Here is a 15138-nt window from a genome sequence, read left to right on the forward strand (position 1 = left end):
ACTAAAAATTTTTTTGATAGTAATACTATTCACCTATAATATTACTATTGAAAATACAAGTTTAGAAGACAGGCCATTTTGTTGTCAGATAATATAACAATGTGGGGAACTTATGCTATATCTGTCCCACTTAGAAACCTAAAATAAATAGGATACGGTTAAAAGAAATGAAACATTTTAAAATATAACAAAGTAAATCCAGGTTATTTCAATATTGATAAAACAAATATTGTTTTGACACCTTAAGGACTAGTAGTCTATTCACAGGAGGGGTTCTCCTAAGCATATTCTTACCACCAGAAGATTGCCACTTCAATATCAGATTATGCTGTATGTGTTATGAATATGCAGTTTTCACGGAGCAAAAGTTAACAACTAAATAGCAAAGTAGCTCCAAATAATGCCTATTTGATATCACTCCTCTGTAATATCTAGTTTTGACTAATGGTAAACTCTATAAGTTTCTTGGTTTTGTTACAGCAGTTGCTGGCTTGTGCTCTAGGAAATTCAAGAGAACAGAAATACCTTTTGGCACACGACATAGTGCAGAATCGTTTTGACCGCAGAAATTCATTAGCATACCCCATCTTTCCACAGAATTCACACTTGAGCAACTCACTGTCCATTTCTTCTAATGCCTCTAAAAAGAAGAAAACAAAGAAAAAACTTCCAAAAATTTAATCGTGGCAAATTTTCTTTTAGCTTCTACTTTGGTTGGATGCTGCTAGTGTTCAGACCCTCCAGGAAACTTAGAAGGAACGGTCTTTTAACTTCTCAGTCCACAGCCACTTCGGCAAGGCAAAGCCCCACAAGACAACCACTTCCACCAATTCCCTCTTGCTCCTGCATGAAAATATTTTATGGAGTTTTCTCTATATAAGTAAGCAATACATTTTTAAAGGTTCATTTTGCTAAGAATCCAACCTACCTAAAATGTGCAAAATAAAGCAAAGTCGCTACCTTTCAAAAAGCATCATGTAGTATGTGAATTTTGATACACTGTGCTATGTACAATATATATAGCAAAGAACACACTTCTAACTGGAGAAAATGAGGATGAATCCAAAAAGAAGGTAAAATTTTGATGTCTGATTTCAGAAGAGCATTTAAAACAGTTAACACTCTCAAAGATCTGCAATGTACAACAGAATATATAAAGATGTATTTATCTAATTATAAAACAGTCCCTTTTAGTTTTATCATATTAAAACAAAGTAATTTACATTTACCTTCAAAATCACCATTGGTTTTGTAACTTCTAACCTCTGCTCCTTTTTGTCAGGGTGCTTCTCTGTTAAATGAGAATGTCCTTCCCTCCACCTCTATATCCATAACTTTCAAGTCATACCACAGGACCCAAAGAAACTTCCCACCTAAATCCTCAAGTATTCAGCAGCAGCAGTCACCTGTAAGTAAGCAACTTAATCTTCAGGACCCACAGTTTTCTCATCTGTAAAATGGAGTTTAAAATACCTTTCCCAAAGAATTGCAGTGAAGATTACATGAATGCCCAATAGGTAGCAGGCATAAAAAAGTGACAGTTCCATTTCCTATTTTCCACATAAGAACTAAGAGTACTAAGACCTGTAATAAGTGCTTAAGAAATACTTCAATGAAAACTGTTAAATTCTTAAATCCACCATATTTTGCCATTTTCATGCATCATCATAATTCCTGTGCCGAGTCATATAAAATATACAAAAAAAGAACTCCACTAACTAAAGCCTTTAGCTATGAGCTCCATATGTGCTTTTCTATGCTATTCATTTAAGCAAGAGTTGTTAAGATGAAGAAAGGGGCTCTGAAATGTAGACATGGATGACATGTACTCAGTACATTCAAGCATCACATTATCCCAGTGTTACTGGAGAAGCAAACAGCAAAGTGCTAAATTAAGTGAAGGCAGCAAGAACTAAAAAACACACTGTGAAATATTTGAAGTTCCAAGGGACATCCAAATACACTGTCATGACCAATCAAATCATAAACTAGCAAGTGATCATCTCAAGGAAATTCTCAAGACTGTCTTAATAAACAAAACTCATCTATTTAGTAGCAATGAGGAACAAAGAGTCTCCAAGCAAGTAAAGTAAAAACTGCTCCTTCCAATGAAGGCTTTCACACAGTTGTGCCCCTCAACACATCCCTGGGACCTAGTGTCATACTTCCAGGAGTATTGTTTTTACGCTGTCACGCTTGTAACCAGATCTGACCTTGAAAAGCCTGCACAGGAGACAGAACCTCTCATTCGACCACCACTGACACCAATCCAGCCCCAAAGAGCCCATCTGTCAACTTGTTCCGTTTCGACTATACTGAAAGCTTTATTTCAAAAGTTTGTATTAATTAACATAATAATATGCAACACTTGATAATAGGTTAGAATACCTTATGAAGGAGAAGGAAATGTTTTTGCTGGTGAGAGAGGGGAGATCCCAAACAGGTATGGTCTAAGGGTTAACAACCTGACAAAAATAGAACATCAGTTTTATTTCTCATAAAGAAGAGAGGAATATTAACAGATTCAAAAAAGTCCAGTTCTAATATTTGGTCAAAATTTCAACAAACCTGGTAATGTTACCAAGGCTACTTTTTCACATTTGTAAATAAAAAATTACAGAGCCAAATGAGTTTAAAAAACTATTGCTTTAGCTAATAAAGATGGGATTCTATGGCAGAGACGGCTGGCAATTCCCTCATATCCATTCTTCACTTTTCTCCCGCAGTAACAAAATCCTAATTTTTAGCTAGGAATATGGCCACTGGGAATAAAAAGTACAGTTTCTGCCCCATGTGTGGCCAATTTCTGACCAAATTCCAGGTGGTGCCCTTTCTCCCATCTTACAGTTAGAACGTGATCATGAAGATCAGCTACCTTGGAAATGTGAGCAGCATCCTAGGGATGGCAGAGCCGCTGAGAGCTTAGGTGCCCAACACCATGGGGCCCTGCGCTGCTCACCTTTAGACTAAGTCAGAGAAAATGAAACTTTTTTAGTTCATCAGGTATTATTCTGGGTCTCTAATGGAGTGGCCAAACACATATCCTAACTAATAGAGATCCCCAATTATTTTGTGCAAGGAGGAGTTACTTTTCAATTTCCCTGAAGACTTGAGATCATGTGACGATCAGCAGCAAAGAGAGGCGAGGAGATAGAAACCATGATCAGTGTGATGATTTACCAGGGAAGACATAAGATATTCTGGTAAATCACATTTTGGTTGGAGATTCTGGTTACAGAACCAGTCCAAATAGAGACATAGTTTATCCTTTAAAAAAAGAATAATCCTTACATTGTTTTTCATACTGAATTAAACTGTATATACTACTACAACCAAAGCCACTAAATAAGTGACCTCACCATTTCACCCTGTAATACTTCCCATAAACACCGAAGTATACAGTAACAGAAACCCTTTATAAAATTACCTTGGGAAATTATGAAGTGTTTTAAAATTTGACACATTTTCAGTAAATATATCTCCACTATGAAATAGATTAATCTTTCTTTTTAACTGAATATAGTTAACATAAAACAGCGTGTAAATTTAAGGTGTAAAATGCATTAACTTGATACATTTATATATTATATTTTGACTGCCTTTGTAGCAATATTGAGCACTTCTATCACATTACATTTTTATCCTTTCATTTTAGTCACTGGGATTATTAAGTTTAAGTCTCTTAGCAAGGTTGATGACTATAGTACAATATTGCTGTCTATACTCATTATACCATGCATTAGATCTCTACAGCTTATTTATTATTCATTGCGTAGATTAATCATCTTTAATCTCCCTTTTCCTTACTCTGGTATCTTGTCCTTTAAAACCACCCTTTGCCTTCTCTTCCTCTTCCCACCATGACTACAGGTATCAATAACATGCCAAACCTCTACACTGCACCTACATGTGACCAGCAGAGTTTCCAAAAACACTCTTTTTCGTGTCACCTGCCTAAAAAATCTTCAGTAACCATCCTCTTGACAGCAAGATAACTCCTAACTCCATAGTCGAATATCGAAGTATGCTAGACTCTGACTGCCTTACTACCTACCCACTACTTCTCTAACCCAACTGTCTACTCTTCACTGCCCCCTCCTGAAGTTACCTAGCACTTGCACATCTTTTGTGCATTTATTCATGGTATGCTAACCTGAAAGGTTATTCCTGTTATCTTAAATCTATGCTTTACCAGCCAAGACCCAGGTCAAATCCCATCTCTACAGAAAACTCACCAAACTGGCAATAATCTCACCCAGTTTTAAAGTGCCAAGTTCTTACTGTCTGTAATAATTCATTTAATACCTATCACATGTTGCTCCTTAGTTATCGTTCTGTTGTGGAGATTGCTACTTCCTACTAGATCAAAAGCTCCTCTAGGTTCTAGCATAGTCCAGCATATGTTTTAATTGTATTATATTATAAACCATGAGGATCACAAAATATGCTGTGAAGCTTCCTAAGCAGTTTTCTATTTTTCTCCAATATGTGCACACAAGAGAGCACATTACATATGCTTATTAGCCTAGAAAACTTTTGTTTATACACTTCTTATTCTTATAGATACAGACAAGAAAAAAAAAAAAAAAAAACCCTGCACATTCATCTTTACTACTCTTTATCTCAAATGAAAAATTTTCTCAGATAAATAGTATGCATAACTAAAAGCAAGTATTTAGGAATTAAATGAAATTAAATTCATAACAACAAAAGGCAAAATGTAGACACTGTTTGGATCCTGATTTGAACAAAATAACTATAAAAGAACATTTATACAATTTAAGCAATTATACAATTGAGGAAATCTGAATATGGACCAGGTACTAGATGACACCAAAGAGTTATTAATGTTGTTTTGTGTGACACAGCATTAAAATGTACACTTTTTATAGATGCACACTGAAGCATGTACTAGCAAAATACAATAAGAACCATGACCTTTTTTTAAACAGAGGAATAAAGGGAGAAAAGGGAAAGAGAAAAAGCAACAGAGAAACAGAGAAGGGGGGAATGTAGGGAGAAAAATCAAAAGGGATGGATGAAGCTGGTGTGGCAAAATAATGTTTAAAATTGGGTAATGTTGCATCTGGGTGAGTTGGGATTCATTATACAGTTCTCTCTAATTGTATGTATGTTTGAAAATTTTCATGTTTAACATTCTTTTAAATTACAAAAAATCAAATTGAACTCAACGTAAGTTAGCAGTAAAAAAATTTTATACTACTATCATACTCCTTGCTATTCAAATAAGAAGTAAAACAGTGATAAATACATTGCAACAGTTCATAACTTACCACAATGACAGAGGTGCCTTCCTCTTTAGAATTAGGAAAACTGCGAGCCAAGTCAGTATCTGTTTTGCTTACCAGCATGCTATTTTACTTAATTTTAGCAAAGTACAGGCACATAATATATGCTAAATAAATATTTACAAAATGAATAAAATGAATAAATTAATTTTAGATGACATATATTAATATATTAAATATATTAATATATTGAGGATAATTACTTAGACACAGATGTTAATTAATTCACTATTATAGAGCTCTGACTATATTAAATGCTATTTAATTAAACTGAACGGTACCAACTGCAGAGCCATGATCAGAATCAATAAAAAGTAAAATATATCATTTTTGCATTTATTTGTGTTTGTTTTCCTAAAGTCACTTTGCATTACCACTTTGACTTTTATGGAATATTCACTATTAGAATAAGGTCTATAAAAAAAATTCTTTGACACTGAGATTTAGTGATATTTTCCTCCATGAACAAATTTAATCACCTTTTGATTGAAGACTACGTCCTTAACACAACTGTAATACCCACCTGATAGCAAACATCTGAATACATAAAGTCTAAAACCAAACAACCCAGAAGCTCTAAATTTTTAAGCAAAATAGTCATTTACTTAAGTCTGCTTAAGAAAGAGAATTGGTTGTTTTGATCCTAAAATTCTGAATTAGTTTCATATATAATGGAACTTTTCCCAACCACACTCCTTCAAATGTCAAACTGATAGTATACAAATTAACACCAATCTTGCTATTTTAATTATATGACCATTAAGAGTCTGATTAGCTTTCCCACTATTTTAGTCAAATAATGCATTATATGAGAAAAAAAGTAAATACTTCCAAGTGAAAATCTGTGTGGAATAAATACCCATGTCTTGTTTCAAACAATAAACGTCAAAGTTAAAGGGTATCTTAAAGAAAAATCCACAAACCTTCAGCAATCATGTCTTCCATCTCTGTGTCAGATGAATTATCTGCATGCTTTGCATTATTCTGTAGCTCTGGCTGAACACACACAGAATTTATCACCTGATTATCCAAAATAGGCCTTTTTTTCACAGGCTGTTCAATCAGCAGAGATGAACGACTCACCTTTAAAAGACAGACAGAACAAAATAAAATAATCTTTTAAAAGATTTTCAGAAACAACTTAGTTTAAAAATCTCTTGAAACGAATGGTACCTGTGATAATTTACTTGTACGACTTGATCAGATCCATTCATTAAGGGCTTTATTCCTTGAGAAAAGGTTAGGAAACCTGAACATAAATGCTTTATACTGCAGTTCATGAGCAGTATGGATGCTTCAAAGTCTCAGTCAAATGGAACCAAGGGTCCTAGTTTAGGCAGGTAGGCTAAAAAGTTTTTTAAAAAATCAGCAATAAATTTTGATGAGCCAGTACCTTTAATATATTTTTTTCCTGCAATAACCTTTAAGATTTATTTTTCATGCACAAAGCTGTTTATTTGTAGGATTATCTCCTCAGGATAGATCATTATCATATGCATTTTAAAGATAGGTGAAGTGGACTTCCTTAGAGGCACAGTGGTTAAGAATCCGCCTGCCAATGCAGGGGACATGGGTTCAAGCCCTGGTCCAGGAAGATCCCACAAGCCGCAGAGCAACTAAGCCCACGTACCACAACTACAGAGCCTGCGCTCTAGAGCCCGCAAGCCACAACTACTGAGCCCATGTGCCACAACTACTGAAGCCTGTGCACCGAGAGCCTGGGCTCCTCAACAAGAGAAGCCACCGCAATAAGAAGCCCACGCACCACAAAGAAGAGTAGCCCCTGCTCGCTGCAAACAGAGAAAGCCCGCACGCAGCAATGAACATCCAACGCAACCAAAAATCAATCAATAAATACATACATACATAAAAAAAAAATAAAGATAAGGGAACTAACATTCAAAGTATGCAGGTGGAGGAGGAGACCTTCAAGATCGCGGAGGAGTAAGATGTGGAGATCACCTTCCTCCCCACAAATACATCAGAAATACATCTACATGTGGAACAACTCCTACAGAACACCTACTGAACGCTGGCAAAAGACCTCAGATTTCCCAAAAGGCAAGAAACTCCCCACGTACCTGGATAGGGCAAAAGAAAAAAGGAAAAACAAAGACAAAAGAAGAGGGACAGGACCTGCACCTCCGGGAGGGAGCTGTGAAGGAGGAAAAGTTTCCACACACTAACACAGAAATAGGGGCAAAGGGCAAAGCGGAGAGATTCCCGCACAGAGGACTGCTGCCGACCAGCACTCACCAGCCCAAGAGGCTTGTCTGCTCACCCACCGAGGCGGGTAGGGGCTGGGAGCTGAGGCTCGGGCTTCGGAGGTCAGATCCCAGGGAGAGAACTGGGGTTGGCTGCGTGAACACAGCCTGAAGGGAGTTAGTGCACCACAGCTAGCCGGGAGGGAGTCCGGGGAAAACTCTAGACGTGCCTAAGAGACAAGAGACCATTGTTTCGGGGTGCACGAGGAGAGGGGATTCAGAGCACCACCTAAACGAGCTCCAGAGACGGGCGCGAGCCGCAGCTATAAGGACGGACACCAGAGACGGGCATGACACACTAAGGCTGCTGCTGCAGCCACCAAGAAGCCTGTGTGCAAGCACAGGTCACTATTCACACCTCCCCTCCCGGGAGCCTGTGCAGCCCGCCACTGCCAGGGTCCCGTGATCCAGGGTCAACTTCCCCGGGAGAATGCATGGTGCGCCTCGGGCTGGTGCAACGTCACGCCGGCCTCTGCTGCCCGCAGGCTCGCCCCGCATTCCGTACCCCTCCCTCCCCCGGGCCTGAGTCAGCCAGAGCCCCCAGATCAGCTGCTCCTTTAACCCCGTCCTGTCTGAGCGGGAACAGACGCCCTCAGGTAACCTACACGCAGAGGCAGGGCCAAATCCAAAGCTGAACCCCAGGAGGTGTGCGAACAAAGAGGAGAAAGGGAAATTTCTCCCAGCAGCCTCAGGAGCAGCGGATAAAATCTCCACAATCAACTTGATGTACCTGCATCTGTGGAATACCTGAATAGACAACGAATCATTCCAAAATTGAGGCAGTGGACTTTGGGAGCAGCTGTAGACTTGGGGTTTGCTTTCTGCATCTAATTTGTTCCTGGTTTTATGTTTATCTTAGTTTAGTATTCAGAGTTTATTATCATTGGTACATTTGTTTATTGATTTGGCTGCTCGCTTCCTTTTTTTTTGAATACATATAGATAGATGTATTTTTTTCCTTCTTCTCTTTTTGGGAGTGTGTATGTGTATGCTTCTTTGTGTGATTTTGTCTGTATAGCTTTGCTTTTAACATTTGTCCTAGAGCTCTGTCTGTCCGTTATTTGCTTTCTTTTTTTCCTTTAGTATAGTTTTTAGTGCTTGTTATCATTGGTGGATTTGTTTTTTTGGTTTCGCTGCTCTCTTCTTTCTTTCTATTACTTTTTAATAATTTTTAAAATTTTTTATTTTAATAACTTTATTTTATTTATTTTTTCTTTCTTTCTTTCTTTCTTTCTTTCTTTTTTTTCTCCCTTTTCTCCTGAGCCGTGTGGCTGACAGGGTCTTGGTGCTCTGGCTGGGGGTCAGGCCCGTGCCTCTGAGGTGGGAGAGTTGACTTCAGGACATTGGTCCACCAGAGACCTCCCGGCTCCACGTAATATCACACAGTGAAAGCTCTCCCAGAGATTTCCATCTCAACGCTAAGATGCAGCTCAACTCAACAACCAGCAAGCTACAGTGCTGGACGCCCTATGCCAAACAACTACCAAGACAGGAACACAACCCCACCCATTAGCAGAGAGGCTGCCTAAAATCATAATAAGGTCACAGACACCCCAAAACACATCACTGGATGCAGTCCTGCCGACCAGAAAGACAATATCCAGCCTCATCCACCAGAACACAGGCAACAGTCCTCTCCATCAGGAAGCCTACACAACCCACTAAACCAACCATAGCCACTGAGGGCAGACACCAAAAACAACGGGAACTATGAACACGGAGCCTGTGAAAAGGAGACCCCAAACACAGTAAGTAAGCAAAATGAGAAGACAGAGAAACACACAGCAGATGAAGGAGCAAGGTAAAAACCCAACGGACCAAAAAAATGAAGAGGAAATAGGCAGTCTACCTGAAAAAGAATTCAGAGTAATGATAGTAAAGATGATCCAAAATCTTGGAAATAGAATGGAGAAAACACAAGAAACATTTAAAAAGGACCTAGAAGAACTAAAGAGCAAACAAACAATGATGAACAACACAATAAATGAAATTAAAAATTCTCTAGAAGGAATCAATGGCAGAATAACTGAGGCAGAAGAACGGATAACTGACCTGGAAGATAAAACAGCGGAAATAACTATTGCAGAGCAGAATAAAGAAAAAAGAATGAAAAGAATTGAGGACAGTCTTAGAGACCTCTGGGACAACATTAAATGCATCAACATTCGAATTATAGGGGGGCCCAGAAGAAGAAGAGAAAAAGAAAGGGACTGAGAAAATATTTTATGAGATTATAGTTGAAAACTTCCCTAATAAGGGAAAGGAAATAGTCAATCAAGTCCAGGAAGTGCAGAGAGTCCCATACAGGATAAATCCAAGGAGAAACACGCCAAGACACATATTAATCAAACTATCAAAAATTAAATACAAAGAAAAAATATTAAAAGCAGCAAGGGAAAAACAACAAATAACATACAAGGGAATCCCCATAAGGTTAACAGCTGATCTTTCAGCAGAAACACTGACAGCCAGAAGGGAGTGGCAGGACATATTTAAAGCGATGAAAGGGAAAAACCTACAACCAAGATTACTCTATCCAGCAAGGATCTCATTCAGATTCAACGGAAAAATTAAAACCTTTACAGACAAGCAAAAGCTAAGAGAATTCAGCAGGAAACACAAGACAAGGAAAAGACCTACAATAACAAACCCAAAACAATTAAGAAAATGGTAATAGGAACATACATATCGATAACTGCCTTAAATGTAAATGGATTAAATGCTCCAACCAAAAGACACAGACTGGCTGAATGGATACAAAAACAAGACCCATATATATGCTGTCTACAAGAGAGCCACATCAGACCTAGGGACACATACAGACTGAAAGTGAGGGGATGGAAAAAGATATTCCATGCAAATGGAAATCAAAAGAAAGCTGGAGTAGCAATTCTCGTATCAGATAAAACAGACGTTAAAATAAAGACTATTACAAGAGACAAAGAAGGACACTACATAATGATCAAGGGATCAATCCAAGAAGAAGATATAACAATTGTAAATATTTATGAACCCAACATAGGAGCACCTCAATACAGAAGGCAAATGCTAACAGCCATAAAAGGGGAAATCAACAGTAACACAATCATAGTAGGGGACTTTAACATTCCACTTTCACCAATGGACAGATCATCCAAAATGAAAATGAATGTAAGGAAACACAAGCTTTAAATGATACATTAAACAAGATGGACTTAATTGATATTTATAGGACATTCCATCCAAAAACAACAGAATACACTTTCTTCTCAAGTGCTCATGGAACATTCTCCAGGATAGATCATATCCTGGGCCACAAACCAAGCCTTGGTAAATTTAAGAAAACTGAAATCATACCAAGTATCTTTTCTGACCACAACGCTATGAGACTCGATGTCAATTACAGGAAAAAATCTGTAAAAAATACAAACACATGGAGGCTAAACCATACACTACTAAATAACCAAGAGATCATTGAAGAAATCAAAGTGGAAATCAAAAAATACCTAGAAACAAATGACAATGAAAACACGACGACCCAAAACCTATGGGATGCAGCAAAAGCAGTTCTAAGAGGGAAGTTTATAGCAATACAATCCTACCTCAAGAAACAAGAAAAATCTCAAACAATCTAACCTTAAACCTAAAGGAACTAGAGAAAGAAGAACAAACAAAACCCAAAGTTAACAGAAGGAAAGGGGCTTCCCTGGTGGCGCAGTGGTTGAGAATCTGCCTGCCAATGCAGGGGACACGGGTTCGAGCCCTGGTCTGGGAATATCCCACATGCCGCGGAGCAACTGGGCCCATGAGCCACAATTACTGAGCCTGCGCATCTGGAGCCTGTGCTCCGCAACAAGAGAGGCCGCAATAGTGAGAGGCCCGCACACCGCGATGAAGAGTGGCCCCCGCTTGCCACAACTAGAGAAAGCCCTCACAGAGAAACGAAGACCCAACACAGCCATAAATTAAATTTAAAAAAAAAAAGAAAAAACTGAAGGAAAAAAATCACAATGATCAGATCAGAAATAAATGAAAAAGAAATGAAGGAGACAATAGCAAAGGTCAATAAAACTAAAAGCTGGTTCTTGAGAAGATAAACGAAATTGATAAACCATTAGCCAGACTCATCAAGAAAAAAAGGGAGAAGACTCAAATCAATATAATTGAAATGAAATGAAAAAGGAGAAGTAACAAATGATACTGCAGAAATACAAAGGATCATGAGAGATTACTACAAACAACTATATGCCAAGAACATGGACAACCTGCAAGAAATGGACAAATTCTTAAAAAGCACAACCTTCTGAGACTGAACCAGGAAGAAATAGAAAATATAAACAGACCTATCACAAGCACTGAAATTGAGACTGTGATTAAAAATCTTCCAACAAACGAAAGCCCAGGACCAGATGGCTTCACAGGCGAATTCTAACAAACATTTAGGGAAGAGCTAACACCTATCCTTCTCAAACTCTTCCAATATATAGCAGAGGGAGGAACACTCCCAAACTCATTCTATGAGGTCACCATCACCCTGATACCAAAACCAGACAAAGATGTCACAAAGAAAGAAAACTACAGGACAATATCACTGATGAACATAGATGCAAAAATCCTCAACAAAATACTAGCAAACAGAATCCAACAGCACATGAAAAGGATCATACACCATGATCAAGTGGGGTTTATCCCAGGAATGCAAGGATTCTTCAATATACTCAAATCAATCAATGTGATAAACCACATTAACAAATTGAAGGAGAAAAACCATATGATCATCTCAATAGATGCAGAAAAAGCTTTCTACAAAATTCAACACCTGTTTATGATAAAAGCCATCCAGAAAGTAGGCATAGAGGGAACTTACCTCAACATAATAAAGGCCATATATGACAAACCCACAGCCAACATTGTCCTCAATGGGGAAAAACTGAAACCATTTCCTCTACGATCAGGAACAAGACAAGGTTGTCCACTCTAACCACTATTATTCAACATAGTTTTGGAAGTGTTAGCCAAAGGAATCAGAGAAGAAAAAGAAATAAAAGAAATCCAAATCGGAAAAGAAGTAAAGCTGTCACTGTTTGCAGATGACATGATACTATACATAGAGAATCGAAAAGATGCTACCAGAAAACTACTAGAGCTAATCAATGAATTTGGTAAAGTAGCAGGATACAAAATTAATGCACAGAAATCGCTTGCATTCCTATACACTAATGATGAAAAATCTGAAAGAGAAATTAAGGAAACACTCTCATTTACCACTGCAAGAAAAAGAATAAAATACCCAGGAATAAACCTACCTAAGGAGACAAAAGACCTGTATGCAGAAAACTATAAGACACTGATGAAAGAAATTAAAGATGATACAAACAGATAGAGAGATATATCATGTTCTTGGATGGGAAGAATCAACAATGTGAAAATGACTATACTACCCAAAGCAATCTACAGATTCAGTGCAATCCCTATCAAAGTACCAATGGCATTTTTCCCAGAACTAGAACAAAAAATTTCACAATTTGTATGGAAACACAAAAGACCCCGAATAGCCAAAGCAATCTTGAGAAACAAAAACGGAGCTGGAGCAACCAGGCTCCCTGACCTCAGACTATTCTACAAAGCTACAGTAATCAAGACAGTATGGTACTGGCACAAAAACAGAAATATAGATCAATGGAACAGGATAGAAAGCCCAGAGATAAACCCACGTACATATGGTCACCTTATTTTTTATAAAGGAGACAAGAATATACAATGGAGAAAAGACAGCCTCTTCAATAAGTGGTGCTGGGAAAACTGGACAGCTACATGTAAAAGAATGAAATTAGAACACTCCCTAACAGCATACAGAAAAATAAACTCAAAATGGATTAAAGACCTAAATGTAAGGTCAGACACTATAAAACTCTTAGACGAAAACATAGGCAGAACACTCTATGACATAAAGTACAGAAAGATCCTTTTTGACCCACCTCCTAGAGAAATGGAAATAAAAACAAAAATAAACAAATGGGACCTAATGAAACTTCAAAGCTTTTGCACAGCAAAGGAAACCATAAACAAGACGAAAGACAACCCTCAGAATGGGAGGAAATATGTGCAAATGAAGCAACTGACAAAGGATTAATCTCCAAAATTTATAAGCAGCTCATGCAGCTCAATATCAAAAAAACAGACAACCCAATCCAAAAATGGGCAGAAGACCTAAATAGACATTTCTCCAAGGAAGATATACAGATTGCCAACAAACACATGAAAGAATGCTCAACATCATTAATCATTAGAGAAATGCAAATCAAAACTACAATGAGGTATCACCTCACACCGGTCAGAATGGCCATCATCAAAAAATCTACAAACGATAAATGCTGGAGAGGGTGTGGAGAAAAGGGAACCCTCCTGCACTGTTGGTGGGAATGTAAATTGACACAGCCACTATGGAGAACAGTATGGAGGTTCCTTAAAAAACTAAATATAGAACTACCATACGACCCAGCAATCCCACTACTGGGCGTATACCCTGAGAAAACCATAATTCAAAGAGTCATGTACCACCATGTTCACTGCAGCTGTATTTACAATAGCCAGGACATGGAAGCAACCTCAGTGTCCATCGACAGATGAATGGATAAAGAAGATGTGGCACATATATACAATGGAATATTACTCAGCCATAAAAAGAAACGAAATTGAGTTATTTGTAGGGAGGTGGATGGACCTAGAGTCTGTCATACAGAGTGAAGTAAGTCAGAAAGAGAAAAATAACGTAAGCTAACACATATATATGGAATCTAAAAAAAAAAAAAAAAGGTTCTGAAGAACCTAGGGGCAGGATAGGAATAAAGACGCAGATGTAGAGAACGGACTTGAGGACACGGAGAGGGGGAAAGGTAAGCTGGGATGAAGTGAGAGAGTGGCATGGACTTATATACACTACAAAATGTAAAACAGATAGCTAGTGGGAAGCAGCCACATAGCACAGGGAGATCAGCTTGGTGCTCTGTGACCACCTAGAGGGGTGGGATAGGGAGGGTGGGAGCAGATGCAAGAGGGAGGAGATATGGGGATATATGTATAGCTGATTCACTTTGTTACAAAGCAGAAACTAACACACCATCGTAAAGCAATTATACTCCAATAAAGATGTTAAAAAAATAAAATAAAACTAAGGAATGCCTATCCAAAAAAAAAAAAAAAACAAAGTATGCAGGTGATTTCTTTACAAAAGCAGAATCAGGAACTCAAGTCTCCTGACTCCTAGTTCAGCAACCTATTATAATCAAAAAAAAGAAAAAATGGAAAACTCATTGTTGAAAAAACTGTAATATTCAGTGCTGCTAAGAGTATACACTTCTGGTATATGAATAAATTTAAATAATCTTCCAGAAAATAATTTGGCAATATATATCAAGAGTCTTATGAATACATACATTGAATATATATGTAATGTGATCCAATACCTATACTTCTAGGAATTTATGCTAAAGAAATTATTTAAAATGTGGATTTCAAATGTGGATAATTTACATACAAAGATATTCCTCTCAGGGCTATCTGAACAGCAAAAAAATGGAAACCTG

At 37.8% G+C, this 15138-nt stretch overlaps 1 protein-coding gene across 7 annotated transcripts in view; it reads right to left on the reverse strand.

Annotated features, from left to right (window-relative positions):
- Positions 1–15138, reverse strand: part of PHC3 (polyhomeotic homolog 3) — an 81397-nt gene that overhangs the window by 14127 nt on the left and 52132 nt on the right. For all 7 annotated transcript variants that reach the window (XR_011074288.1, XR_011074287.1, XR_011074286.1 and 4 more), the window contains 2 exons: positions 6233–6392; positions 526–640 (listed from right to left, as the gene is read on the reverse strand). Coding sequence is in view for 4 of the 7 variants with exons in the window: in XM_068546235.1 (XP_068402336.1) it covers positions 526–640; positions 6233–6392 (275 nt within the window). In the remaining 3 variants the exon portion in view is untranslated. The remainder of the gene's footprint in view (positions 1–525; positions 641–6232; positions 6393–15138) is intronic.

This window comes from Eschrichtius robustus, chromosome 6, assembly GCF_028021215.1.
Source record: "Eschrichtius robustus isolate mEscRob2 chromosome 6, mEscRob2.pri, whole genome shotgun sequence".
In the NCBI taxonomy this organism is placed as follows: Eukaryota; Metazoa; Chordata; class Mammalia; order Artiodactyla; family Eschrichtiidae; genus Eschrichtius; species Eschrichtius robustus.